This window comes from Neoarius graeffei, chromosome 20 (assembly GCF_027579695.1).
Source record: "Neoarius graeffei isolate fNeoGra1 chromosome 20, fNeoGra1.pri, whole genome shotgun sequence".
In the NCBI taxonomy this organism is placed as follows: Eukaryota; Metazoa; Chordata; class Actinopteri; order Siluriformes; family Ariidae; genus Neoarius; species Neoarius graeffei.
The window spans coordinates 6,929,096-6,955,788 of record NC_083588.1 but is presented as its reverse complement, the minus strand read 5'-3'; the positions used below and the strand labels follow the sequence as shown (position 1 = coordinate 6,955,788).

At 40.7% G+C, this 26,693-nt stretch overlaps 1 protein-coding gene and 1 long non-coding RNA gene across 2 annotated transcripts in view; both read left to right on the top strand.

Annotated features, from left to right (window-relative positions):
* Nucleotides 1-26,693, top strand: part of LOC132868323 (titin-like) — a 139,323-nt gene that overhangs the window by 96,514 nt on the left and 16,116 nt on the right. The window contains exons 2-3 of the mRNA XM_060901188.1: nucleotides 14,731-14,780; nucleotides 17,120-17,425. Of these exons, the coding sequence (XP_060757171.1) occupies nucleotides 14,731-14,780; nucleotides 17,120-17,425 (356 nt within the window). The remainder of the gene's footprint in view (nucleotides 1-14,730; nucleotides 14,781-17,119; nucleotides 17,426-26,693) is intronic.
* Nucleotides 21,395-25,616, top strand: LOC132868324 (uncharacterized). Its single transcript, XR_009650824.1, has 2 exons — nucleotides 21,395-23,407; nucleotides 25,414-25,616. It is a non-coding gene; the product is annotated as an uncharacterized LOC132868324 (long non-coding RNA).

Below are 26,693 nucleotides of genomic sequence, written 5' to 3'. Positions count from 1 at the left end.
TGTATCTTACTGAGACGAACAAAAAAAGTTCTATGAATGCATAGCCACGCCCAACAGGAAGTGAGGTAATTTTACTTTTGTGCGAAATGCATGGCCACGAAGACGGCGCAACTCCTCCTAGACCGTTCATGGGAATGTCACCAAAATTGATACACATCATCTACAGACATGGCTGACAAAAGTTACTAAATACGTTTCACGTAGGATAAAACGTTCAGAAGTTATACGTCAATCAATTTTCACTTCAAAATTTTACATGCTAAAAAATTCATAACAAATCTTCTAATTGCTCAAAACTGCTCATACTTCACACGCAAATCACTCATTGGGCTTCTGACATGTTACCCAATTTCTGTGATATTTCGCCACTGGGGGCGCTATTTTTGGGCAAAAAATCCAATCTTTCCTCAAATTTGGTCAAACTTCACGGCCACCCTCTTACTACCTCCCATGTCATGTATACCGCATTTTGGGAATTTTCGTCCATGGGGGGCGCTGTTTTTGGCCGACGCAATTGCTCCAAAACGGGTTTTTGGTAAATAATTCCATAATGCTTTTCCTTCACACCACTACCTTGTGATAGTGCGTTCCTGTTGTAGACACTTATTTTTCCAACTCATAATCGCTCATGTACAGCATAGCGCCACCTTCTGACATGGGAAAAACCAAAAAATTTATTCTTCAAAAATCTATATCTCATCTTCTATTTACTCAATTGTCATCAAACTTCATACGCAAACTCTTCATAGCTCACCTGACATGTCCGCCAAGTTTTGTGCACTGTCGCCCCTGGGGGTGCTGGTTATGGCGGAAATGATATTGCAGCTTCTGATTTGTCAAACTTGGCAAGCAAACTCTTTTCAAGACCCTTATTGGGGCGCTTGCCATGGTCGACAACGCACGAAATTTGGCTCCTTTTTCTTAGACTGCCACCGCTACTGAGAACCAAAAGCCCAGATCCAGCCGGGCCTCAGGGCCTCTATAGCGCCCCCTAACTCGTTGTGATTTTGGCCTCCCGCTTTAAGGTGCCTGGTTGCCATGTAGTTTGTAGGAGTGGCGTGCCATTTGGTACGCATATGTATCTCACTAAGCCGGACAAAAATGTAATGCCAATGCATTAGCCACGCCCAACAGGAAGTGAGGTAATTTCACTTTTGTGCGAAATGCATGGCCACGAAGACGGCGCAACTCCTCCTAGACTGTTCATAGGAATGTCACCAAAATTGATACACATCATCTACAGACATGGCTGACAAAAGTTACTAAATAAGTTTCACGTAGCTTGAACCGCTCAGAAGTTATACGTCAATCAATTTTTAATGCAAAATTTTACATGCTTAAAAATTCATAACAAATCTTCTAATTGCTCAAAACTGCTCATACTTCACACGCAAATCCCTCATTGGGCTTCTGACATGTTCCCCATTTTCTGTGATATTTCGCCACTGGGGGCGCTATTTTTGGGCAAACAATCCAATCTTTCCTCAAATTTGGTCAAACTTCACGGCCACCCTCTTACTACCGCCCATGTCATGTATACCACATTTTGGGAATTTTCGTCCATGGGGGGCGCTGTTTTTGGCCGACGCAATTTCTCCAAAACGGGTTTTTGGTAAATAATTCCATAATGCTTTTCCTTCACACCACTACCTTGTGATAGTGCGTTGCTGTTGTAGACACTTATTTCTCCAACTCATAATCGCTCATGTACAGCATAGCGCCACCTTCTGACATGGGAAAAACCAAAAAATTTATTCTTCAAAAATCTTCCAGGTTGCCTAATAGGCCGCAAAACGTATTTTGCAGGAGGTACGAGTGCCCCCGCCCCCTTGGCCGCTGCCCGGCGAGGGCCCGTCAAGGCCGCTTGCGGCTTTAATTATTATTATTCTTCTTATTATTATTATTCCTTAGTCGCGGTCGCTGTTCGGCCTTTTTTGGGGCACTTCCTGTGGACGAAAACGCGCATATTTTGGATCATTTTATCGGCATCCCCTACGCTACTCAGATCCAAAACCCCAGATCTGGGCGGGGCTCTGGGCCTCTATAGCGCCCCCTAACGCCTTGAAAATTTTGCCTTTTTTCGAAGGCTCCTGGTTGCCATATAGTTTGTCGTAGAGGAACGAAATTTGGTTCACATATGTATCTTACTGAGACGAACAAAAAACGTTCTATGAATGCATAGCCACGCCCAACAGGAAGTGAGGTAATTTTACTTTTGTGCGAAATGCATGGCCACGAAGACGGCGCAACTCCTCCTAGACCGTTCATGGGAATGTCACCAAAATTGATACACATCATCTACAGACATGGCTGACAAAAGTTACTAAATACGTTTCACGTAGGATAAAACGTTCAGAAGTTATACGTCAATCAATTTTCACTTCAAAATTTTACATGCTAAAAAATTCATAACAAATCTTCTAATTGCTCAAAACTGCTCATACTTCACACGCAAATCACTCATTGGGCTTCTGACATGTTACCCAATTTCTGTGATATTTCGCCACTGGGGGCGCTATTTTTGGGCAAAAAATCCAATCTTTCCTCAAATTTGGTCAAACTTCACGGCCACCCTCTTACTACCTCCCATGTCATGTATACCGCATTTCGGGAATTTTCGTCCATGGGGGGCGCTGTTTTTGGCCGACGCAATTGCTCCAAAACGGGTTTTTGGTAAATAATTCCATAATGCTTTTCCTTCACACCACTACCTTGTGATAGTGCGTTCCTGTTGTGGACACTTATTTTTCCAACTCATAATCGCTCATGTACAGCATAGCGCCACCTTCTGACATGGGAAAAACCAAAAAATTTATTCTTCAAAAATCTATATCTCATCTTCTATTTACTCAATTGTCATCAAACTTCATACGCAAACTCTTCATAGCTCACCTGACATGTCCGCCAAATTTTGTGCACTTTCGCCCCTGGGGGTGCTGGTTATGGCGGAAATGATATTGCAGCTTCTGATTTGTCAAACTTGGCAAGCAAACTCTTTTCAAGACCCTTATTGGGGCGCTTGCCATGGTCGACAACGCACGAAATTTGGCTCCTTTTTCTTAGACTGCCACCGCTACTGAGAACCAAAAGCCCAGATCCAGCCGGGCCTCAGGGCCTCTATAGCGCCCCCTAACTCGTTGTGATTTTGGCCTCCCGCTTTAAGGTGCCTGGTTGCCATGTAGTTTGTAGGAGTGGCGTGCCATTTGGTACGCATATGTATCTCACTAAGCCGGACAAAAATGTAATGCCAATGCATTAGCCACGCCCAACAGGAAGTGAGGTTATTTCACTTTTGTGCGAAATGCATGGCCACGAAGACGGCGCAACTCCTCCTAGACTGTTCATAGGAATGTCACCAAAATTGATTCACATCATCTACAGACATGGCTGACAAAAGTTACTAAATAAGTTTCGCGTAGCTTGAACCGCTCAGAAGTTATACGTCAATCAATTTTTAATGCAAAATTTTACATGCTTAAAAATTCATAACAAATCTTCTAATTGCTCAAAACTGCTCATACTTCACACGCAAATCCCTCATTGGGCTTCTGACATGTTCCCCATTTTCTGTGATATTTCGCCACTGGGGGCGCTATTTTTGGGCAAACAATCCAATCTTTCCTCAAATTTGGTCAAACTTCACGGCCACCCTCTTACTACCGCCCATGTCATGTACACCACATTTTGGGAATTTTCGTCCATGGGGGGCGCTGTTTTTGGCCGACGCAATTTCTCCAAAACGGGTTTTTGGTAAATAATTCCATAATGCTTTTCCTTCACACCACTACCTTGTGATAGTGCGTTGCTGTTGTAGACACTTATTTCTCCAACTCATAATCGCTCATGTACAGCATAGCGCCACCTTCTGACATGGGAAAAACCAAAAAATTTATTCTTCAAAAATCTATCTCTCATCTTCTATTTACTCAATTGTCATCAAACTTCATACGCAAACTCTTCATAGCTCTCCTGACATATCCGCCAAATTTTGTGCACTTTCACCCCTGGGGGTGCTGGTTATGGCACAAATGATATTGCAGCTTCTGATTGGTCAAACTTTGCAAGCAGACTCTTTACGGTATTTCGCGGGGACGCATGCCCCCGCCCCCACTGGCCGCTGGCGCGAGGGCCCGTCAAGGCCGCTTGCGGCTTTAATTTTATTTATTCTTTTTTTTGTCACTTTTTTCATTTTCTTTCTTTTGTATGTACAAATAGTTGCAAACATTTTTATACATGTTCGAAATAAATAAATAAATTCAAAAATAAAAATTTGTTTTGAATTTCGACTGATGCGTTTGTCATATTAATATTCTCTAAATGTTTAATTTCTTCTTCCAATTGAGTTTCCTTTTGCTTTTCTATTTTTTTTTTTTGAAGACGGAAAATGAGACGATGACTCCTCTAAGCACTGCTTTTCCTATTTCCCACAGAAGAGAAGGTGATGACTCTGGGGAGTCATTCATCTCTAGAAAGAGTGCCCACTCTCTCCTGATAAGGGTGTCAAAATGTGGATCTTGGAGGAGTGATATGTTAAAGCGCCATCTGGGGATTGATCTGTGTGGTTGATTCATAGACCAGTTAATTGTTACAGGGGCATGGTCACTGATGATGATTGGGTGGATTATTGATTGAGAAATATTGGGAATAAGGGAGTTACTTGTAAGAAAAAAGTCCAGATGAGAGTAGGAGTGGTGGACGGATGAGAAGAATGAGTATTCTCTGTTGTATGGGTGTTGTATGCGCCAGCTGTTGGCAAGACCAAAATCACCCATGAACTGCTTGATAGTTGAGGTGGATTGCCAAATTTGTTTGTTTTTTGAATTATTAGAGTAGTCAATTGTTGAGTCTAAGACAGTATTGAAATCTCCTGCAATTATTACTGGGCAGTCGGTCATATTTGCTATTGAAGAAAAGAAGGATTGAAAAAAAGCTGGATTATCTGAGTTTGGGCCATGCACGTTTCCGATTGTAATTGGGCTATTGTTAATTGAGATGTTAATGATAATAAAGCGTCCTTCTGGATCGGAAATGGTAGTATTGTGAATAAATTAGATTTTTTTATGAATTAATATGCAAACACCTCTTTGTTTTGAGTTATAATTGGCTGAAAATGCTTGATTTATATTGAGCAGATTTGATTTTGTTGCAGTCAAATTCTGATAGATGGGTTTCTTGAAGGAGGCAAATATCTGCTTGTAATTTACTAATGGCCCTTTTCCACAACCCTTTTTCAGCTCACTTCAGCTCGCTTCAGCTCGCTTCAGCACGACACGGCTCGCGTTTTGACTACCAAAGAACAGCACGACTCGGCTCGCTTCAGCCCTGCTTAGCCCCTAAAACTCGCACGGTTTTGGAGTGGGGCTGAAGCGAACCAAACCGAGCCGAGTGAGGCTGGGGGCGTGAGCAGACACTCCCCTGTGCACTGATTGGTGAGGAGGAGTGTCCTCACACGCCCACACAAGCCCCGCGAGCACGCTGGGATCTGTAAACACCGTAAACCCGGAAGAAGAATAATTACGAATTACGAGAATTTCTGAAGCCTTATGCGCCTCACCTCATCTATACGCTCTTGCCAGTATCTGTTGGCGTTGTCGGTGACAACAAGCCACAGCACCAACACCAGCAACACTAACGACTCCATGTCCTCCATGTTTATTGTTTACTATCCGGGTCGTGAGACTACCGCTTAAAAGATCACTAATGTCACTGTTTGTGCTGCTTAACGGCATCACGTGACATCCACCCACTTTCGCTAACTCCACCCAATGTGTCCACCCACTTCCAGCCAGCACGGTTCAGTGCGGTTGTAGTCGAAATGCAACTCCAACAGCCCCACTCAGCTCGACTCAGCCCAACTCAGCACGGCACGGCTCAGCCCAACTCAGCCGCGTTTGTAGTGGAAAAGCGGCATAAGTTGGTCAAATACCTTGGCCCTCTTTGCCTGAGATCCAATGCCGCGGACATTCCAAGTTAGGAAGGTTAGCTTGGACATGCTAATATGGTTAACGTCTGATTGTGGTAAATGAGAGAGATGTATTGGTGAAATGATGCAAATGGGGGTATGTGTGTAGTGGTGCTAAGTGAGTGTGAATGTGTAGGCTGGAATGTAAAACAGGATAGGGAGAGGAGGGTAACATGGGGCAGAGTGGACAAGATGACAAGTACAAACAGAAACATAATTATCAATGACATGAAAAAAACAACGTTAACGAAGAATACAGTAACACAGATATGTAGAGCACTTGTATGGGCTAGTGGGGAGCTGGTTATTAAAGAGGTGTGGAGGGATAAGAGAATTAATGTAGATTATGGCATGGGTGTGTATACTTAGAAAAGCCAAGGAGTTGTGTCGGGATTCCTGAATAACTGTCCGTTTAGGTAGAGTTTGTCGACTGTCAGAGTTGCGCAGATGTTTTTTTTCCTGTTTTCTTTAAGTATTGGGTATAGAATCTTTCTTCTTTCGTTGATCTCACAGGGAAAATGGTCGTTCATTCCGTAGTTGGTGCCTTTGAGTTCTTTTCCTTTGTTTTTTACCATTTCTTTCTGCTTGTAGTGTTCGAACTTTGCAATGATGGGTCTGGGTTTGTCCTTTTGCTGCTTGCCAAGACGGTGAACTCGATGGAATGTGATTAGATTGACAGTGTCCTTAGACAGTTTGAGTTGTGTTAGCATGAAGTCTTTTATGAGTAGTTCTGGATTGTCGGGTGTTTTAACGGGGTCTTTGGGTTCCGGGATGCCTGAGAATATGAGGTTGTCGCGCATTGAACGTGTTTGAATATCCAGTATGGTTTCTTTCATTACTTTGTTTTCGGCGGTGACATATTCCATTTGTTGAGTGAGTGAAGTTACCGAAGTTCGAAGCTCTTGGTTTGAAATCTGTAATATTGCGATTTGACTATGTGCTAATTCGAGACTGTTATGGATATCGTTCAGCTCTTCGTGTATGGTGATTAGCATGTCCAGCTTTTTATTGATGTTTGTAAGTACACTGACCTCGACTTCCTGGGTTGTTAAATCGGTTGTGTCTGTTGCAGAGTCTCTTTTCCTTCTTTTGGAGTCGGGCTGAGTTGCATTCGGAGTTGAGTGAATCTGGTCCGGGTTCATAGTTGTCTGAAGATGTAGACAATGGTCTTCGATGAAAGCCTCCAATTCCGTTAATTCATCCAGAGTGTAATCGGAATGTAAGTTGGATTATGTATGAGAAAAAGTCGCTGAGTATTGGTTTGATTTAGTCCAAAAAAAAGGGTTTATTTTGGTAGGATCTTTAGTGCTGTATCTCCCGTTTGTCAACAACTGCGCGCCGCCATGTTCAATCTCACCTCTGAGTTCTCGCGATACTCACACAGCCATTCAGCCATTCTGCAGGGATCGGACTCCAAACTGTCAACAGATCTACTTTCCACTTTCTTTGGCTGCTGCATCCCAACCTCTCCATCGCTCTGTTTGCTTGGAGATACCACTGTATCCACCTTGAATCACTTTAACATCATCATCCTATTGGTTGCGCTAGCTGTCGCCAAGAAAACTATCCTCATGAACTGGAAATCAAAGAATAAAATTCACATATCTGCCTGGAAAAACTTGTTACTGGACCACATACCATTAGAAACCTCTAATATCCCATCTAATAATAACCTAACCTGGTCATCACTTTCCAATTTCTTACAGTTATAACCGCTCTGCTGGCCCTCTCTGCCTGAGACAGGATGAGACCCATCCCCCCGCCCACCCCTACCCCCCCTTTTCCATTGTTTATCTATCCCCTCCCCCGTGCCCCCCATCCAAAACACAACATAACATCAGTCTCTCCTCTGTACTGCTCTGGCTTCCAGGGGTCGGGGGCTGGCTGACTTGTGTGGGGGGTTCTGGCCATGGTGGGGCCATGGTGGGGCCTCTCCCCTGCTGCCTCTGCTGCGGACCCCATCCTCCCCTGGAATGGACTGGGTTGCCTCCACTCTGCATGTCTCACTTTTTAACGCTCCACATTAGCTGACTCGGAAGGTACATTCCCACTCAATAACGCAAACACCTCCAGTAAGTAAGGGCCGAGGTGGGGCGCTCTGTAGAGTGGCCTGTAAAAAGGCCCGAATCAGCTTGCGCCTCACTTCTTTTAATGCATCACATCTTAGAAAAATCACAATCTCAATTTATAGGAAAGGTGGGGGTGGGTGGGGGGGGAGTCTTTAGTAAGGCTCTCTCTCTGCTCTGCCCCCCCTCTTTTTAATGCATTTAGACATTAGATAAAACACATCATAGGGCCAGTGAGGCGCGTGGATTGGGGGAGCCTTGGGCTCCTGTTCTGTTCGGGATGGTGGGGGGTGGTCTGGGGGGCTCTGCAGCGGCCCTTTCCTGTCCTCTCCTCCCGCTAGGGTTTGGCTTGTACCTCTGATGCACTGGGGCTTGGAGTGGTCAGAGGAAGTCATCTTACCACCACCCCCTCCATTTTATTTTATTTATTTATTTTTTCTCTTGGGTGTGTGATTGTGTCTGGGGGGGTGCGTCAGTTTGCCCGAAGTCTGCTTCTCCCTCCCTTGTCTCTTCCTCCCTTCCTCCACTCCCTTCCAGTGGGACTCATCCTAATCCCCCATGCCCCGGACTTTTCTGCTCACATATCATTTACATAATTGCTAAACTGATAATATACATATGTATTCATGTACACACACACACACACACACACACACACACACACAAATATCACAGCAAATTCCTCAGTGTTGAATTAACACCCAGAGTGTTTATATAGGTCCAATTGGACCTATATAAACACTCTGGGTGTTAATTCAACACTCTGGGTATTAATTCAACACTGAGGAATTTGCTGTGTACCCCCCTCACACCCACACTCAAACATCCCCCTCTAACACACTCACAGACACACACACATACATTTTAAGACACCCCCCCCACTCCCATGTCCTAGCCCTTACTGAATGTCCTATGTCCTGGTTCACTAATGTTGTATGTTTTTTGTTATATTGTTTGTTACACACATCTTGGTTTTGTAGTAAATTAAAATAAAAAAAGAGAAAAAAATAAAAATATATACCAAACTTTGAATATCCCAGGGAGCACCATTAAATCCATTATAGCAAAATGGAAAGAATATGTCACCACGACAAACCTGATAAAAGAAGGCCACCCACCAAAACTCACAGACTGGGCAAGGAGGGCATTAATCAGAGATGCAACAAGGACACCAAAGATAACACTGAAGGAGCTGCACAGATCCACAGTGGAGATGGGAGTATCTGTCCAGAAGGCCACTTTAAGTCATACATTCCACAGAGCGGGGCTCTATGGAAGAGCAGCCAGAAAAAAAAATCATTCCTTCAGAAAACACATTTGGAGTTTGCCTGACAACATGTGGCAAACTCCTCAAACATATGGAAGAAGATTCTCTGGTCAAATGAGACTAAAATTGAACTTTTTGGCCATCGTGGGAAACACCACGTGTGGCGGAAACCCAATACCCTGAGAACACCATTCCTACGGTGAAGCATGGTGGTGGCAGCATCATGCTGTGGGGATTTTTTTCATCTGCAGGGACAGGAAAGCTGGTCAGGATAGAAGGAAAAATGGATGACCCTAAATACAGCTCAGTTCTGGAAGAAAACCTGTTTGAGTCAGCCAGAGGGTTTGAGACTGGAACGAAGGCTCTCTTTCCAGCAGGACAATGACCCTAAACATATTGCTAAACCTACACTGGAGTGGTTTAAGGGAAACATTTAAATGTATTGGAATGGCCTAATCAAAGCCCAGGCCTCAATCCAACTGAGAATCTGTGAAGATTGCTGGACCCCAATGCAATACATCCAACTTGAAGGAGTTGGAGCAGTTTTGCCTTGAGGAATGGGCAAAATTCCCAGTGGCTAGATGTGCTAAGCTAATAGTGACAGACCCCGAGAGACTTGCAGCTGTAATTGCAGCATAAGGTGGCTAGACAAAATATTGACTTGGGGGTGAATACCAATCACACTCCAGATTTCTCTTTTTTCATCTCAATTATTGTTTGTCACAGTAAAACAACAATTTTCACCTTGAAAATGGTAGGCATGTTGTGTAAATCGAATGGTGCTCACCCCCAGAAATCCATTTTAATTGCAGCTTGGAATGTAATAAAACAGGACAAACACCAAGGGGGATGAATACTTTTGCAAGAGACTGTACATGGGTCCTCAATGGAAGTGAGCCATAACTTGTTCTGGTGCAGTCAGCACCTACAGTGGTGCTTGAAAGTTTGTGAACCCTTTATAATTTTCTCTATTTCTGCATAAATATGACCTAAAACATCATCAGATTTTCACACAAATCCTAAAAGTAGAGAAAGAGAACCCAGTTAAACAAAGGAGACAAAAATATTATGCTTGGTCATTTATTCATTGAGGAAAATGATCCAATAATACATATCTGTGAGTGGCAAAAGTATGTGACCCTCTAGGATGAACCAGTGATTTCAAGGTGAAAATAGAGTCAGGTGTTTTCAATCAATGGGATTGATTGTTCTTATTTAAAGAACAGGGATCTATCAAAGTCTGATCTTCACAACACTTGTTTGTGGAAGTGTATCATGGGACAAACAAAGGAGATTTCTGAGGACCTCAGAAAAAGTGTTGTTGATGCTCATCAGGCTGGAAATATGACAAAACCATCTCTAAAGAGTTTGGACTCCACCAATCCACAGTCAGACAGATTGTGTACAAATGGAGGAAATTCAAGACCATTGTTACCCTCCCCAGGAGTGGTTGACGAACAAAGATCACTCCGAGAGCAAGGCATGCAATAGTCGGTGAGGTCATAAAGGACCCCAGGGCAACTTCCAAGCAACTGAAGGCCTCTCTCACATTGGCTAATGTTCATGAGTCCACCATCAGGAGAATACTGAATGGTGTGCATGGCAGGGTTGCAAGGAGAAAGCCACTGCTCTCCAAAAAGAACATTGCTGCTTGTCTGCAGTTTGCTAAAGATCATGTGGACAAGCCAGAAGGCTATTGAAAAAATGTTTTGTGGACGGATGAGACCAAAATAGAACATTTTGGTTTAAATGAGAAGCGTTATGTTTGCAGAAAGGAAAACACTGCATTCCAGCATAAGAACCTTATCCCATCTGTGAAGCATGGTGGTGGTAGTATCATGGTTTGGGCCTGTTTTGTTGCATCTGGGCCAGGATGGCTTGCCATCATTGATGGAACAATGAATTCTGAAATATACCAGCGAATTTGAAAGGAAAATGTCAGGACATCTGTCCATGAACTGAATCTCAAGAGAAGGTGGGTCATGCAGCAAGACAATGACCCTAAGCACACAAGTCGTTCTACCAAAGAATGGTTAAAGAAGAATAAAGTTAATATTTTGGAATGGCCAAGTCAAAGTCCTGACCTTAATCCAATCGAAATGCTGTGGAAGGACCTAAAGCGAGCTGTTCATGTGAGGAAACCCACCAACATCCCAGAGTTGAAGCTGTTCTTTACAGAGGAACAGGCTAAAATTCCTCCAAGCCAGTGTGCAGGACTGATCAACAGTTACCGGAAATGTTTAATTGCAGTTATTGCTATGCAAGCGGGTCACACCAGATACTGAAAGCAAAGGTTCACATACTTTTGCCACTCACAGATATGTAATATTGGATCATTTTCTTCAAGAAATAAATGACCAAGTATAATATTTTTGTCTCATTTGTTTAACTGGGTTTTCTTTATCTACTTGTAGGACTTCTGTGAAAATCTGATGATGTTTTAGGTCATATTTATGCAGAAATTTAGAAAATTCTAAATGGTTCACAAACTTTCAAGCAACCACTGTATGTTAATTACTGGGGAATTTGTTTTTCTTTTTTTTCCCCCAGCATGCGTGTCCTCCTGCCTGTAATATGCTTCATAATGACATCGACAACTGGGTGGCACAGCGGTGCAGTATGTGGCATTGTCACTGGTGAACATGAACATTGGTGTTAATTTGTGTGAGGAATGGTGACCTGATGTTGTCCCATCCAGGATGTTTTCCCTTCCAGGGTGAATTCTCCCATCCTGTCATGTTGCCGGAATAAATTGAAAAGAATAAAGTGGTTACTGAAGACCAATGAAATGAATAATAATAATCTTTATTATTTATACCGCGCATATATCATGTATATATGATCAAATGCGCCTTACAAATTACAATAAATTGCTAACTTTAAGATATTACAAATATTTTAAATCAATAATACAGCTATATATGAATATCTCATTCATTCTCATTATCTCTAGCCGCTTTATCCTTCTACAGGGTCGCAGGCAAGCTGGAGCCTATCCCAGCTGACTATGGGCGAAAGGCGGGGTACACCCTGGACAAGTCGCCAGGTCATCACAGGGCTGACACATAGACACAGACAACCATTCACACTCACATTCACACCTACGGTCAATTTAGAGTCACCAGTTAACCTAACCTGCATGTCTTTGGACTGTGGGGGAAACCGGAGCACCCGGAGGAAACCCACGTGGACACGGGGAGAACATGCAAACTCCGCACAGAAAGGCCCTCGCCGGCCCCGGGGCTCGAACCCAGGACCTTCTTGCTGTGAGGCGACAGCGCTAACCACTACACCACCGTGCCGCCCTATATGAATATGTGAATGAAAATAATTCAAAGATTGATAATGGATTATAAATAATATAATTACTTAGTGTTCATAAGCAATTTTGAATAAAATGTCTTTGCTAAAATCTTAAATCTGTTGTAATTGTTCTCTAATATGGCAATTATATACATAAAATATAAATACTCAATGTTCATAAGCAACTCTAAATAAAAATGTCTTTAATGAAGTCTTAAATCTGTTGTAATTGTTCTCTTCTCTAATATGGCGAGGCAGTGTGTTGAAGAGAAACGGGGAGGCTGCAGCAAAGGCCCAATCACCCAGAGTTTTATAAGTCTTAGCACTGAATGAAAACGAGAGCGGACATAATTTAGACTCAAAGAAATTAAGCATGAGATGGGAAAGTTGATGAAGCTATGGAGAGAGATACACAGAGTAACAGTGTGCTTTATTTCAGCAGTTGAATCTACATCCAGTTGGCAAGTTTACCTTAAAACGTAAAGGAGGACTTACAATTACTGGATTGCTCTGGAGGGATGAAAGAAAGAATGGAAGGGTGAGATAGGTGTCACCGAAAAGCCATTCAGTACTGTACTTTTGCAGGTGAGTCCACAGACCAAGTTTCATCACTCTCCCTGAAAAGATGTTGGATTAGTAAAATCATTGGTCTCTAATGGGAAGATATTGGGATGAAAAAGAAAGGACCAAAGAGGAGCAGAGAAAAAGTAATGCAGTATTGACCTAAGTCATGACAACTTAACGATATATATCAACTTCGATGGTCCTAGCTTTTAATCTCAAGGAACAATTAGGCTTTGAAAAATGAACCGAAGCCAATGGGAGGAAAAGTGAAGAATAAAAAATAAAATGCAGGAGTTATAGAGGGAAGAAAAGAGCTTTGTAACATTTCCCAGAACATGTCGAGCAAGTTTGAAAATGTTCCCATTCAAAATCTATGGGGAAAATACAGACGGATAGAGGGATAAAAAAAGATGGATGCCGGTGGAATATCAAAAAGAAAAGACCTACAAAACATTTTGAATGAAGTTTCTCCTGAAATGGCACTTGCATTATTAAAATAGAAGAATAATATGAAGCCTATGGATCACAATTAGTGGCTGTAAAACAAAGCACATTTAATTAAAATCATTAATTTTATTAATAGTATTTTGATGTAATTATTTTTGCAATTATAATTCTGAATGAATAATTTATATTAATTAGAGGATTCAAGGAAGTTCATTTGTTCGTATTAATTAAATAAATAAACAATACCATTTCCTCGAATGGAGTACAGTCAAATACATGTGTATTATGTGATACAGAGGGGAAAAAACTACTTGGTGGAAAAGAAAAATCCATTTGAGGCTTGCAGGCACAGATATTGGTTTTTGCTCGATTGCTCCGAGGTTTTAACCAACGTGATAACTACTTTGACTACTGGGGAAAAGGAACTCAAGTGACTGTGACCTCAGGTAAGTGTTTTAATGTTCTTGTTTTTATTTCAAAACAAATATCGATTTAAAGAAGAATACAAACATAAAAGGTCAAGGCTGTCTGAGTCGTCCGTAAAAAAAAAAAAAATTAAAAAGAGGGAGAAAATAGTGACCGCTCTGCAAAAACAGAGCCTCGGGGCAATTTTGTACAGAGACGCAGCCTCTTTACTCACTGTGACTACAGCAGCTACTACAATTACTTTGACTACTGGGGAAAAGGAACTCAAGTGACTGTGACTTCAGGTAAGTGATTTAACGTTCGTGTTTTTATTTCGAAACAAATATCGATTTAAAGAAGAATACAAATATTAAAGGTCAAAATTGAGTCGTCCGTAAAAATAATAATAATAAAAAATTAAAAAGAAGGAGAAAATAGTGACCGCTCTGCAAAAACAGAGCCTCGGGGCAATTTTGTACAGAGACGCAGCCACTTTACTCACTGTGACTACTGCGACAGCTACGGCAACTGCTACAGCTACGGCTACTTTAACTACTGGGGAAAAGGAACTCAAGTGACCGTGACTTCAGGTAGGATTACATTTGTTAGAAACGTTTAATATCACCTTAAATTTATAAAATTTTAGAAAATAGATTAGTCTCCACTTTTGGTCCCCATATATTGTCCGAGTAGCGCCTTAAACTTTCTCACTGTGCCGCTGCTTTTGATTACTGGGGAAAGGGAACGACGGTGACTGTGACTTCAGGTAAGAAATTCAAACCAAACCTCTTTCGATTCGCCTCCTCGAACACCAACAATATTACAAGAAAAACTGGAGCAATTCTATTGTTTCATTAAAATACTGAGAAAATGGGGTTCACGTGAAAAAGTCGCACTTAATTTAAAAGAGAAATATTTATCTGATTGTTGGGAAAATAAAGAAAATAGCACGTCCGTGTATGTTTTTTAATGTGCGTTTATTATTATTTTATTTTCTCGGATAAACCCAGCATCCATCGGCAATGTGCTGTAAAGTTTTAATTCTGAATATAAAATGACACCTGGTGGATCTTTAACGCTGAGAAACTTTACAACTTTTCGGATCTGATTTTTGTGAGAGACTTTGAGACATGATCAGTAATATATCGTTAGATCGGACAGCAGGTGTTTTTGAACGATGTCAGAGTGGATTTGTGTCACTGTGACGGTGCTTTTGACTACTGGGGAAAGGGAACGACGGTCACCGTTACTTCTGGTAAGAGCCAAATCTTAATCTATTCGTGCCGTGAAACCAACATGAAACTTTTTTCCCCTTATTTTCTTTTCTTTAAAAAAGATCAGACTGCAGACTGGTGGTAATGACTGTGCGCTGTGAGGTTTTCTCATGAGCCTGGACTACTCTTCTGGAGAAAACACAGAAAATAACGCTTCAGTTCTCTTCAAACTTTAAAAATGTTCACTTCAAGGTTTTGAGTTTTCAAGGTCAGTTTTAGTAAACATGATAATGCTGATAATATCCTACAAGATCGCGGTTTTTCTGGTTAAAACAAAAACCTTTTTTATTTTTTAAATAAGATGTCGGATATTTTCAGCGTTTCACTGAATAAAGTTCTCTGGTTGATGCGCGTCTGAAGCGTCAGTGAGCGCGATAATGTCCCTGGTTTGGTTTGGTTTGGTTTGGTTGAGTTGAGTTGAGTTGAGTTGAGTGGATTGAGGTGGGCTGTGAGCTTGAACACTGTGGAACTGGGCTTCTGATTACTGGGGAAGAGACTCAGCTGCCACCGGAACAAGCGGTCAGTAATTCAGAGATTTGACCTTCAGCTTTATTTCTGTGTCATAAAGCGAGATTTAATGGTCTAAAATGTAAAGCTGGGGGAAAGTTAAGGGACGTTAAAAAGTCGGTTCTTTGCATCATATTTTAGGGCTTTTTTTCTCGTTATAAGTTTGCGAGACAATTGTATTTAAAGTCAGTGAATGATTATGACTCCGTCTAATAAAGTGTGCATGAATGTGATGAGTTCCTGCTTTAGACGGATTTGTGGAGAGGAATAATGGAGGGAAAAGTGGGGAAAGAAGAGACAAAAAATCCCTTTAACGTTGTGTGTTTGTTTTCGCTTCTTCTCATCGTTTATAAAATAATTTGGTGTGAAAAATCTGAACGATTTGAAATGATGGATTTATTTTGTTTTGCGCTTTTCTGCTTGAGAGGAGTCCGTTGTTTCAAAGGAGCGTAAATGTAGAATTAGTATAAAACATAGAGAGATTCTGTGGAAGAAAATCCTGACAAATAATCCGAGTGGGTTTACTGATAATAATAATAATAATAATAATAATAATAATAATAATAATGTATTTAGCCTTTGCTTTGTGTTTTGTTGCTTATTATGGGTCAGTTGGTTCAAGTCGCCGACCTTCAGAATTCTCTATAAATAAATAAATCGGTCGAACTCTGAGTAAATGCTTTCGATTTGTTTTAAGAGACTAAATTGTATTTATTAAAACGGAGTTTTATAAATGTGTTTTTTTTCTCATGTAAAGAAATTAATTTAATTAGTTTTGTTGAATTGTCTCATGTTTTGAAAATTCGGCACAATTCGTTTATTCCGAGAACGAATTAAATCGTAAGAAAAGGGCGGGTTTAGTGATTGGACCCTTTTTCCGGCCCACAGCGTCGATCTGAAATGAACGAATAAAATCTCATTCAGGTGGAAAACTGCGGCCGGAGTTTGCGCGAGCGGTGAGACCGAGTTTCTCATGTTACCGTGTGTGTGTGTGTGTGTGTGTGTGTGTGTGTGTGTGTGTGTGTGTAAAATAAGTATAATTATTGCAGTTAAACATTCGAATGTATAATAATTATTAATCATTAGTCTGAATGAATTGTAGATCATTAATAATTTAAAATGGAGGCCAATAAAAATGTCTGTGTGTTCTCTGATTGGAAAGGAGAATAAAGTCCACTTTGAAAAGGGAAGGAGATTAAAAAAAAATGTTGATTTGGGAATAAAATCGGTTGCATTTGAATCTTCCAGGCGCAGAATAAATATCGTGTTGGTTTGCGGCTCTGTTTATCTCCCGATCTGATCTGTCTGATCTATCTATCTACAGCAGTGCCAAGCGCGCCGAAGTCCCTGTTTCCCGTGTGGCAGTGCGGCTCGTCCCCGGACGGTTACGTCACTCTGGGCTGCATCACGAGCGATTTGGCCACCGCCGACGGACTGAGCTTCAAATGGACGGATGCGAGCGGGAGCGCGCTGACTGACTTCGTGCAATACCCGGCGGTGCGCGCGAACGGAGGCTTCACCTCGGTGAGCAACGCGCGCGTCAAGGCTGCCGACTGGGACCAGAGCAAGAAGTTCACGTGCCAAGTGGAAAATAGCGTCGGTTCCAAAGAAGCGACCTTACAAAAGAAAAGTAAGACAGAAACACCTGAAAACACCTTTTTTTTTTTCCAAATCTGCAATCGGTGGCCACTTGATTAAGAAACCTACACCTGCCCCATACACACACTCCCAGAAACAAACTGGGACTAAACCTTCCTTGTCACTGGGGTGGAACCGTCAGGGGAACAGTTTTTTGCCCTTTGTATCTTTTCCGTGGAAACGTGAATATAGTGCACATTTTAAAAGAATGTAACGTCCAAAATTGGACCTTAAAGCCCCTGGATGTGCAGCACATTTAAAGCTTTACTCTGAAAGGTAATGAAAGGGGCTCGACATGCATCTTCCTTGGTAAAATGGACATATTCAAGGTAGAAAAGACGAGCCCTTGATGGTATCACCCCAGTGACAAGAGAAAACAGTTTGTGTCTAGATTACAGGATTACTGACACTGGATATGGGAGGTGGATTTGATGAAATGGTCAGTGAATGTAAACACACATTATATATTATGCCTCGGAAGCAAGCAAACAGTAATAAATATGCTACAACGTGTATAACTATGCTTAAACACTGATGATCATGTTATCTTCTGTACTCCATTTGAAAGTGTTTCTTCAACACGGTTTTAGCGAGCGCTGAAGTGAAGTTCCTGTAAAACTCCATCATTTAAAAAGAAGAATTGAAACCAACCATTTAATCGTGATAGACTGAAGTTTCTTTTCTCTCCTGGCACCAATCAGAGTTTGTGGTTAGTCAATCCGAGAGATCAAAAATTCAGATCCGACACTTTGACTGTTTTCCCAGCAGCCTCAAAGGCCAGAGAGATGGCGATGACTTGAGAATAATTAGTGTGAATATTTCTCTCAGCTCCATGTGTAATCTAACTCCAGTCTCGGTGTGAGCATTATTCTTTCAGAAAACTCTGCACAGGACATGAAATTAGACTGCAAATTAGACAAGAATAAATGTCTACGGTACAACAGTTTCAATTCCTTCGAGTCCTTTTCAAAGAGGATGTTGCATGTTTAATCACACCGAGACAGTCTGCTTTGGCCATTTAAAGTGTCTGACGAAAAGTTTATTATTCCTAAAATGTCTGTCCATTTTTTCAATCAGCACCGGAATATTTCATATCCACAGTCAAACACTTTAAATTCCAAAGCTGACGTACACTGTGTGCTCTTTCTCTGCCAATGCTCAACAAAGCCTGTTCCCTTTTTTCACCTATAGCTTATGACTTCTCGCATGCTTGTTGCCACAGTATGTTCTCAAAAATCCTTGCAAAACTTTGCTGTGGCATCAACAGTTATGAGATCGATTCGATTTTACAGACTGGGAAACTCTAATTGAAGGGGTTCTCGGCCTCAGTCCCAGAGATCCAGTGCTCTGTACAGTTCAGAGTTTTCTCCTGAACCCTGCTCGAATCCATCCATGTCATTTGTTTAGCCAGAAAGAAAACATGAGGGGTGCTGTGATAGGAAAATAATCAGCAATTTGGTGATTGACAATGTTTGATCCCTCTCGAAGTTGATAAGAAAAATATATCCACAGCTTCTTTTACTGAGAAACCGGAAATTTCAATATTCCAAGTTTCAACGTATATTATATGTATTAACATTAAGAATTTGACAGCACTGATATCCATTCAGATATTATTTGGTCGAAAAAAAAATGCACTTTTTGTGGACTTGATATACTGTGGCAACACAATCTATTCCTCAACTGCAAAACCTGCTGTGCCCATTGCTGCTGCATATGGACCTGTGTGTGTTTTTTGCAGGTGTGATCGAGCACCCCCCTACATCTCTGCTTCTAACAACTCCCACCCAAAAAGAACTAGACAATGGAACAGCTACCTTCATCTGCTTAGCTGCACATTTTTCGCCTAAATCACACACGTTTAAGTGGACTCTTGAAAACCAGGACCTCAGTTCGAAGGTCAAAGACACCATATTAAGCCAGGATAAAGGTGCTTACACTGCCATAAGTATTTTGGAAATCAGGGCCTTCGAATGGACGGGTTCAGTGAAGTGCGAATTCCAGCAGAAGACATGGAAAGGATCCGAAGAGGCGAATTATGGTACGTGTTATACGATTCTTCTACTCCTACTTTGACCTTTACCTACCAATTTGAAACCTGTCCAAACAGCTGAATGGCTCACTTCTTCTAAAGAAGCAGTCAGTTTTACTGAACTAAATGAAAACTTCCTGTGATGGGGTTTGAGCTTGATGGTACTCTCACACCATAATATGAGAGACTGTTTTTTAAGGAAAGACTACAAAGCACTTGTGAAATGTTGTCATTGGAAACTGAGTTATTTATCAGTTATGATTATTTTGTTTAATCTGCATTAAAACTTTGTAGAATCTGAAAATGTACCATATATTAATCTATTCACTGTTTTTTTTATTCAAATACTTGCTTGTTTCATGAAAAAAAAAATTCTACATCTTCTTAACAGTGTCAGTTCCAAAGCAGCCCGAGCTGAGCATCTTCCCACCTTCCACCAGGGACATACTGTTCGATCGCGCCGGCGAGCTCGAGTGCAGGACCGACTTGGATTCGGGTTTCAAGAGCATTAAATGGATTAATGACGAGGGTGAGGAGCTCTCTTCTGTCAAAAAAGTCTCAATGGATTCCAAGGTCAGACTCATCACCTCGATCAGTTTCGATGACTGGAGCAAAGGCACCAATTTCACCTGCGAGGTGGAAAATTCAGCGTTCATCCAGCAGTATAAATCAGTCGTCTACCAAAGAACGAGTGGTAGGAAATGCTTTTATTACTTATATATACTCTTGCTCTTAATTTGTCTGATAAATCTCTGAGGAATTTCTTTTAGGAAGCAGAAACGCATTCTTAGAGGTGATCTCTAATAATATTGAAATTGTGTCCAAATTCTGATTTGAGTTCACGCATGACCAATGTTCCTGAACACTGAAACTGACCTTAACTGTGATTTCATGTTTGTAGGCGAAAAACACTGCCCCAAGGTTTACTTGCTCCCTCCACCAGAGAGACCAGGCAAATCGGTGACCCTGACTTGCTATGTAAAAGACTTCTACCCTAAGGAGGTGTATGTGTCTTGGCTTATTGACGATAATCAAGTGGACGATGTGAAAGGCTATAAGCACAACACCACTCGGGTTCTCGAGAGAGACCACCTGTTTTCAGTGTACAGCCAGCTGATTGTCAGCAGTACAGAATGGGAGAGTGGCGCTGTGTTCAGCTGCAGGGTTTATCACGAGTCCATCGAGGACTCTGTGCGCCTCATATCCAGATCCATCAATAACAAAGCGACTCCACCCACCTTAGTGAATCTCAACCTGAATGTTCCCCCGACCTGCCAGACGTATTAGAAACTGTGTTGTCTGCTATTAATGCTTGTTTTATGTTTATTTTTGCCCCGTCTTCCATGTCCTTTTTTTTTTTTAATTAATGCAATGTCATTGTCCTGAAGTCTGTCTGATGCTTGTGTGTCCTTGGTCTTTGGAATATGTCTGATGCAATATTACACTGAAACAATGACAATAAAAAAATCCTTCAGCATGTACCCTGTGCAGTACGGAAATATGATGTTATTATATTACACTAACTTAAGACATCATGATCCGACCACATCCTAAATGTGGATTGTGTAAATTTATGCCATGGCTGCACCTTGACTGGCTTTGTTTGAAGACATTTTAGTTACAGCTGTTTTAAAGTCCTCCTTCATCATATTCTCAACACATCAGTCTTTAGTTAAGGGACATGTTGGACTGCATTTTCCCTAAAACTGGACAGGATCTTCCAAAATGCTCAAATTTCCAATTAAAAAGAAGCAAATAATTAATATGGACTTTAAAGGTCCATCAAATATCATTTCAAGTAGTTTCATAAAATTTAAGAAAGACAAATCCATTCATAAACTATTCATTCTGTTAAATATCAGAGAGAATGTTGCAGTTTTCTGTGACAATTTGTGTGTGTGTGTGTGTGTGTGTGTGTGTGTGTGTGTGTGTGTGTGTGTGTGTGTGTCTTTCTGTAATATTTGTCAAGCTTTTCTGTTGCTCTGTGTTGATGACTATTCGTAAATATATCCTTGATTAGGCCGTAAATCAAAATGCTGCAACGATTGAGTTTAATGCTGTTTTATCTGCAACAAGCCAAGACATTCAGACTTTCATATAATGTGGAGAATTTTTTCTCCCCTTTTCCTTGACAGGTTGGTGGTCACCGGTTTCAATTAACAAACCTTCATGCGTAGCTTTCATAATACCATGCATTCAAACATCGACGAATCAAGATACGCAATCTTAATTTGAGAGAAACACAAACAAGAACCTGTGAAGGCACTTTGGCTCGAGAACCTTTTGCTGATTTTGAACAGTGACACCACTTTGATCAGGAACCACTGAAACACGAGTTTTCTCCCCAATCATGAGATAAATTACAAAAGATGTGAAATCCATTGAAAGATTTTTTTTTAAACACATCTCGGTAACCTAGTCAAGAAATAAAATGCAGTTATTTGCTGTTATACTTTCACTGTCCACTTTATTAGGAACAGCTGTACACCTGCACGTTCATGCAGTTATCTAATCAGCCAATCATGTGGCAGGCAGCACAATGCATACAGAGGGTTAGTCTGTGTCCATGATGGCCTCAGATTCCTTTCCTTGGTTGACAGGAGTGGAAGCTGATGTGGCCTTCTGCTCTTGTCGCTCATTCACCTCAAGGTTTGATGGGTTGTGTGTTCTGAGATGCTTTTCTGCTCACCACGGTTGTAGAGTGACTATTTGAGTTACTATGTTCTTCCTGGCAGCTTGAACCAATCTGTCCATTTTCCTCTGATCTCTCTCATCAGCGAGGCGTTTCCACCCACAGATCTGTCGCTCGTTCAGTGTTTTTAGTTTTTTTCACCATTCTGTGTAAACTCTACAGGCTGTTTCTGTGAAAATCCCAGGAGATCAGCAGTTTATGAAAAACTCAAACTTCTGGTACCAACATCCAAGCCACGATTAAAGTCTCAGACGTCACACTTTTCCCCCTTTCTGATGTTTGATGCAAACATTAACTGAAGCTCTTGACCTGTATCTGCAGGATTTTATACATTGCACTGCTGCCACATGATTGGCTGATTGAGATAACTACAGGAATGTACAGGTGTTCCTAATAAAGTGGACAGTGGGGAGTATTTGTTATCATGTGCAAAGCACATCCCAAAACAACAAAACTGTTGTTTTGGGATGAACAAAACTGACTTCAAAGTGCGACTTGTCACAAAAGCAAGAAACTGAAAAGTGCAAAGCCGTCCATTCGAAAGACATTCCCATGTCAGAAAACTGAACATTACAGCTTGACTTCTGAATGTACAAAAACGAACGCTAAAGACTCCTTCCATAAATATTCAATCAGTGTCTCCTGACAGAAAACATGACCATATCGACATGTCCAAACCCTTTTTTAAAAATCCATTCATGTGCATGTTACTACAGAAAAACAACATATTAGAACAAGCACCTTGTAGCCAGAACTGATGTTATAGAAACAAATCGACATCATCTGACCAAACAGAGTTGAGAATTCAACAGCACTGTGGGATGAAATGAAATAAGTGTCAGGATATTACATTAAATATACCCACTTTGGCCATTTTAAATGTTAACGTTTCCATTTAACGAGAGCCGAAGCTGATGTAATGTTGGAAAACATGTTGCATGAGACTAGCACTGGAAAATTCCATGCTTCATATTCAGTATGTCGAGTCCACTTTTAATCCTTTACACTGTATAGAGTGTGTAAGTTGTGGTGTACATCATCTGTAAACTGATACGTATGTACTTTCTGTTCTTATTCTCATCATGTACAAATGTGTGTGTATGTGTACAGTAATAGATGGCCTGAGGTTGACCGAGATGTTCTACCATGAGACAGATATGGAGGATGACAGCATGGTAAACACTGCCTTGACGTTTGTGTTCCTCTTCCTCATCACCCTCTTCTACAGCATCGGAGTGACTGTTATCAAGGTGAGACCTGATCCAAGAAACAAACAGGGTGAATTCAGATTGACTGGGACAAACAAATAAATCAATAAAAGCAGTCTGCATATCTTTTTACTTCATATCCTGTATTTATATAATTTTCCAGACTGTGCTGTGTTCATGTCCCTGTAATATGGGATGGTTGGCTTGATGTTTTTAGTCAGTCTGCTGGGGATAAAAATAAGTGCTGAATGAAAATGGGAATGAAGGAAAAATGTCTGAAGCTTCTTTAGAATATTATAAACACACGTTAACTCATCTCATCTCATTATGAAAATATCAGAAATGTGTCGTGTGTTGGGGATTTTGTTTCAATTAATGGTGAGGAAACTGTCCCAATATACTAGTGAATCTCAAAAAATTAGAATACCATGAAAAAGTTCATTTTTTTCATAATTTAATTCAAAAAGGTAAACTTTCATATATTCTATATTCATTTCATGTAAAGTGAAATATTTAAAGCCTTTTTTGTTTTAATTTTGATGATTATGGCTTATAGCTCATGAAAATCAGAAATCCAGTATCTCAAATTATTAGAATATTCCCTAAGATCGATCAAAAAAGCATTTACAATACAGAAATGTCCACCTTCTGAAAAGTATATTCATTTATACACTCGATACTTGGTTGAGGCTCCTTTACCATGAATTACTGTATCAATGCGGTGTGGCATGGAGGTGATCAGTCTGTGGCACTGCTGAGGTGTTATTGAAGCCCAGGTTGCTTTGATAGTGGCCTTCAGCGTATCTGTATTTTTGGGTCGGGTGTTTCTCATCTTCCTCTTGACAATACCCCATAGATTCTCTATGGGGTTCAGGTCAGGCAAGTTGGCTGGCCAATCAAACACAGTAATATCATGGTCAGCAAGCCATTTGGTAGTAGTTTTGGCACTGTGGGTAGGTGCTAAGTCCTGCTGGAAAAGGAAATCAGCATCTCCAAAAAGCTCATTGGCAGATGGAAGCATGACGTGCTCTAAAATCTCCTGGTAGATGGCTGTGTTGACTTTGGACTTGATAAAATACAGTTGACCAACACCAGCAGATAGCATGGCACCCCAAATCATCACAGACTGTGGAAACTTCACACTGGGCTTCAAACACCTTGGATTCTGTGCCTCTCCATTCTTCCTCCCGACTCTAGAACCATGATTTCCAAATTAAATGCAAAATGTACTTTCATCTGAAAAGAGGACTTTGGACCACTGAGCAGCAGTCCATTTCTTTCTCTCCTTAGCCCAGATAAGACACTTCTGACATTGCCTCTGGCTCAGGAGTAGCTTGATATTAGGAATGCAAAAGTTGTATCCCCTTTCTTGAAGATGTCTGTTCGTGATGGGTCTTGATACACTGACACCAGCCTCAGTCCACTCCTTGTGAAGCTCTCCTAAGTTCTTGAATCAACTTTTCTTGACAATCCTCTCAAGACTGCGGCCATCCCTGTTGCTTGTGCACCTTTTCCAGCCACCCTTTTCAGCAATGATCTTTTGTGGCTTACCCTCCTTGTGGAGGGCATCAGTGATCATCTTCTGGACAACAGTCAAGTCAACAGTCTTCCCCATGATTGTGGTTGTGTGTACTGAACTAGACAGAGAGATACACTGTGTTCATACCGTTTTACTCAAACTTGAAATTAAATATTCTAATATTTTGAGATGTTTTTTTAATGTTTTTGTACTGGATGACATACTGATTAAAATTAAAATAGAAAAATGCTTGAAACATTTTAGTTTATGTGTAATGAGTCTATAATATATAACATTTTCACTTTCTTAAATAACTGATGGAAAATATTGAACTTTTTCACAATATTCTAATTTTTTGAGATGCACTAGTATTTGAATTCACCCTAATGAGAGAGAGAGAGAGAGAGAGAGAGAGATGAATATCCAGGATACTTTGATTTCATTACATAATGAACAAAGACAATATATTTCTGTCCCACATGACGAATGGTACTTTTGTGATCTAATCAGATTAAAATTGTGATTTCAGGTGAAATGAAGACAGAAACTGTGCAGAAACGAGTTTGGTTTTCTCTCTGTTTCTTCATGATACTGTTCTGAGTTATACTTTCTGCTGTTGCCTACTCGCCTACTTTCCACGTATTTTATATCTGTAAATACCTTTTGGACATTTAAATGTTGGACTTTTTTCATGCTTTTACTCAAATCTCAAATAAAGGTCTTTGAAAAATATGCAGTTAAAAGTCTCATTGTTTTTTCCATCTTTATTTGAATCGTTGTTGGCCTTGAAGTCGAGTGTTTATTTTAATCGGCTTCATTTTTCTAAACTGTTTCATTGGCAATCGTATTTCCTTCAGTTTCTGTTCTGTAAATGGAGTAAAAGTGTTTTGTTCTCTGATTTATTCTTTTATGAAGTGAAACTGTCTTGTGCATTTTTATAAAGGCTTTTTCATGTCACTGAGCAAACGAAGAGAATAAAAAACACTCTTTACATAAGAGGCAAAACACGGCAAGTCAGTGATCTAATAATGGATGCAAACATTGCACTTCTTCCTGTGCAGGTGTGTTTCATTCCATCTCAGAGATACAGATGATTTTCACTTCTTCATTTGGAAGATTGTGCCGTTTATCTTTGGCCTGCTTGTTGTCTCACTGCTACTTCCATCCACTGGTTGCTGTGCTCGCTGAAGCCTGTCCTGCTCTCCTTCCTCTAACCACACCACAAAACACCACACACTGTCAAACACACACACAAAGAATTATACTGATGTTGTTCTTTAAATTAATCATGCAAAAAACTAAGAGGAGAGCGAGATCAAACACACACAGTGATTACTGTGATAAATCCGACACTTCATACTAAACACAGCGTTATTTGTCATTAGTTGTTCCATTGAGTTGTGTTTTTAAAAACTCCCACACACAACCAAATAAACACAGAATGAGTCAAAAGAAAAAGGGAAAAAAAGCACTTATGAACTAATCCTCACTTCAAATCTCACAAACTCGTCTCGCTTGCTCTGTCGATGAGATTTATTATGAGCAGTCATGCAGATGAAATAAACACTGGTCGAACTTTTAACTCTGGTGATGAGGTTGTTTGGCTTTGCTGCAACTTTGGGGGCAGAAAATTAAAAGAAAGGATGTTGCGAATTTCCAAGAACAAAAAAAATACCAAGTTTTGATTTTGTTCTTTTGCAATGTCAGATTATTGAAGTGAAAATGAAATATTTTTGATTTAACAGAAACGGACAGTAAATCTGCTGATATTCATTCGCTCATGAGGCTCTGGCACGTTGTGCTCAATAT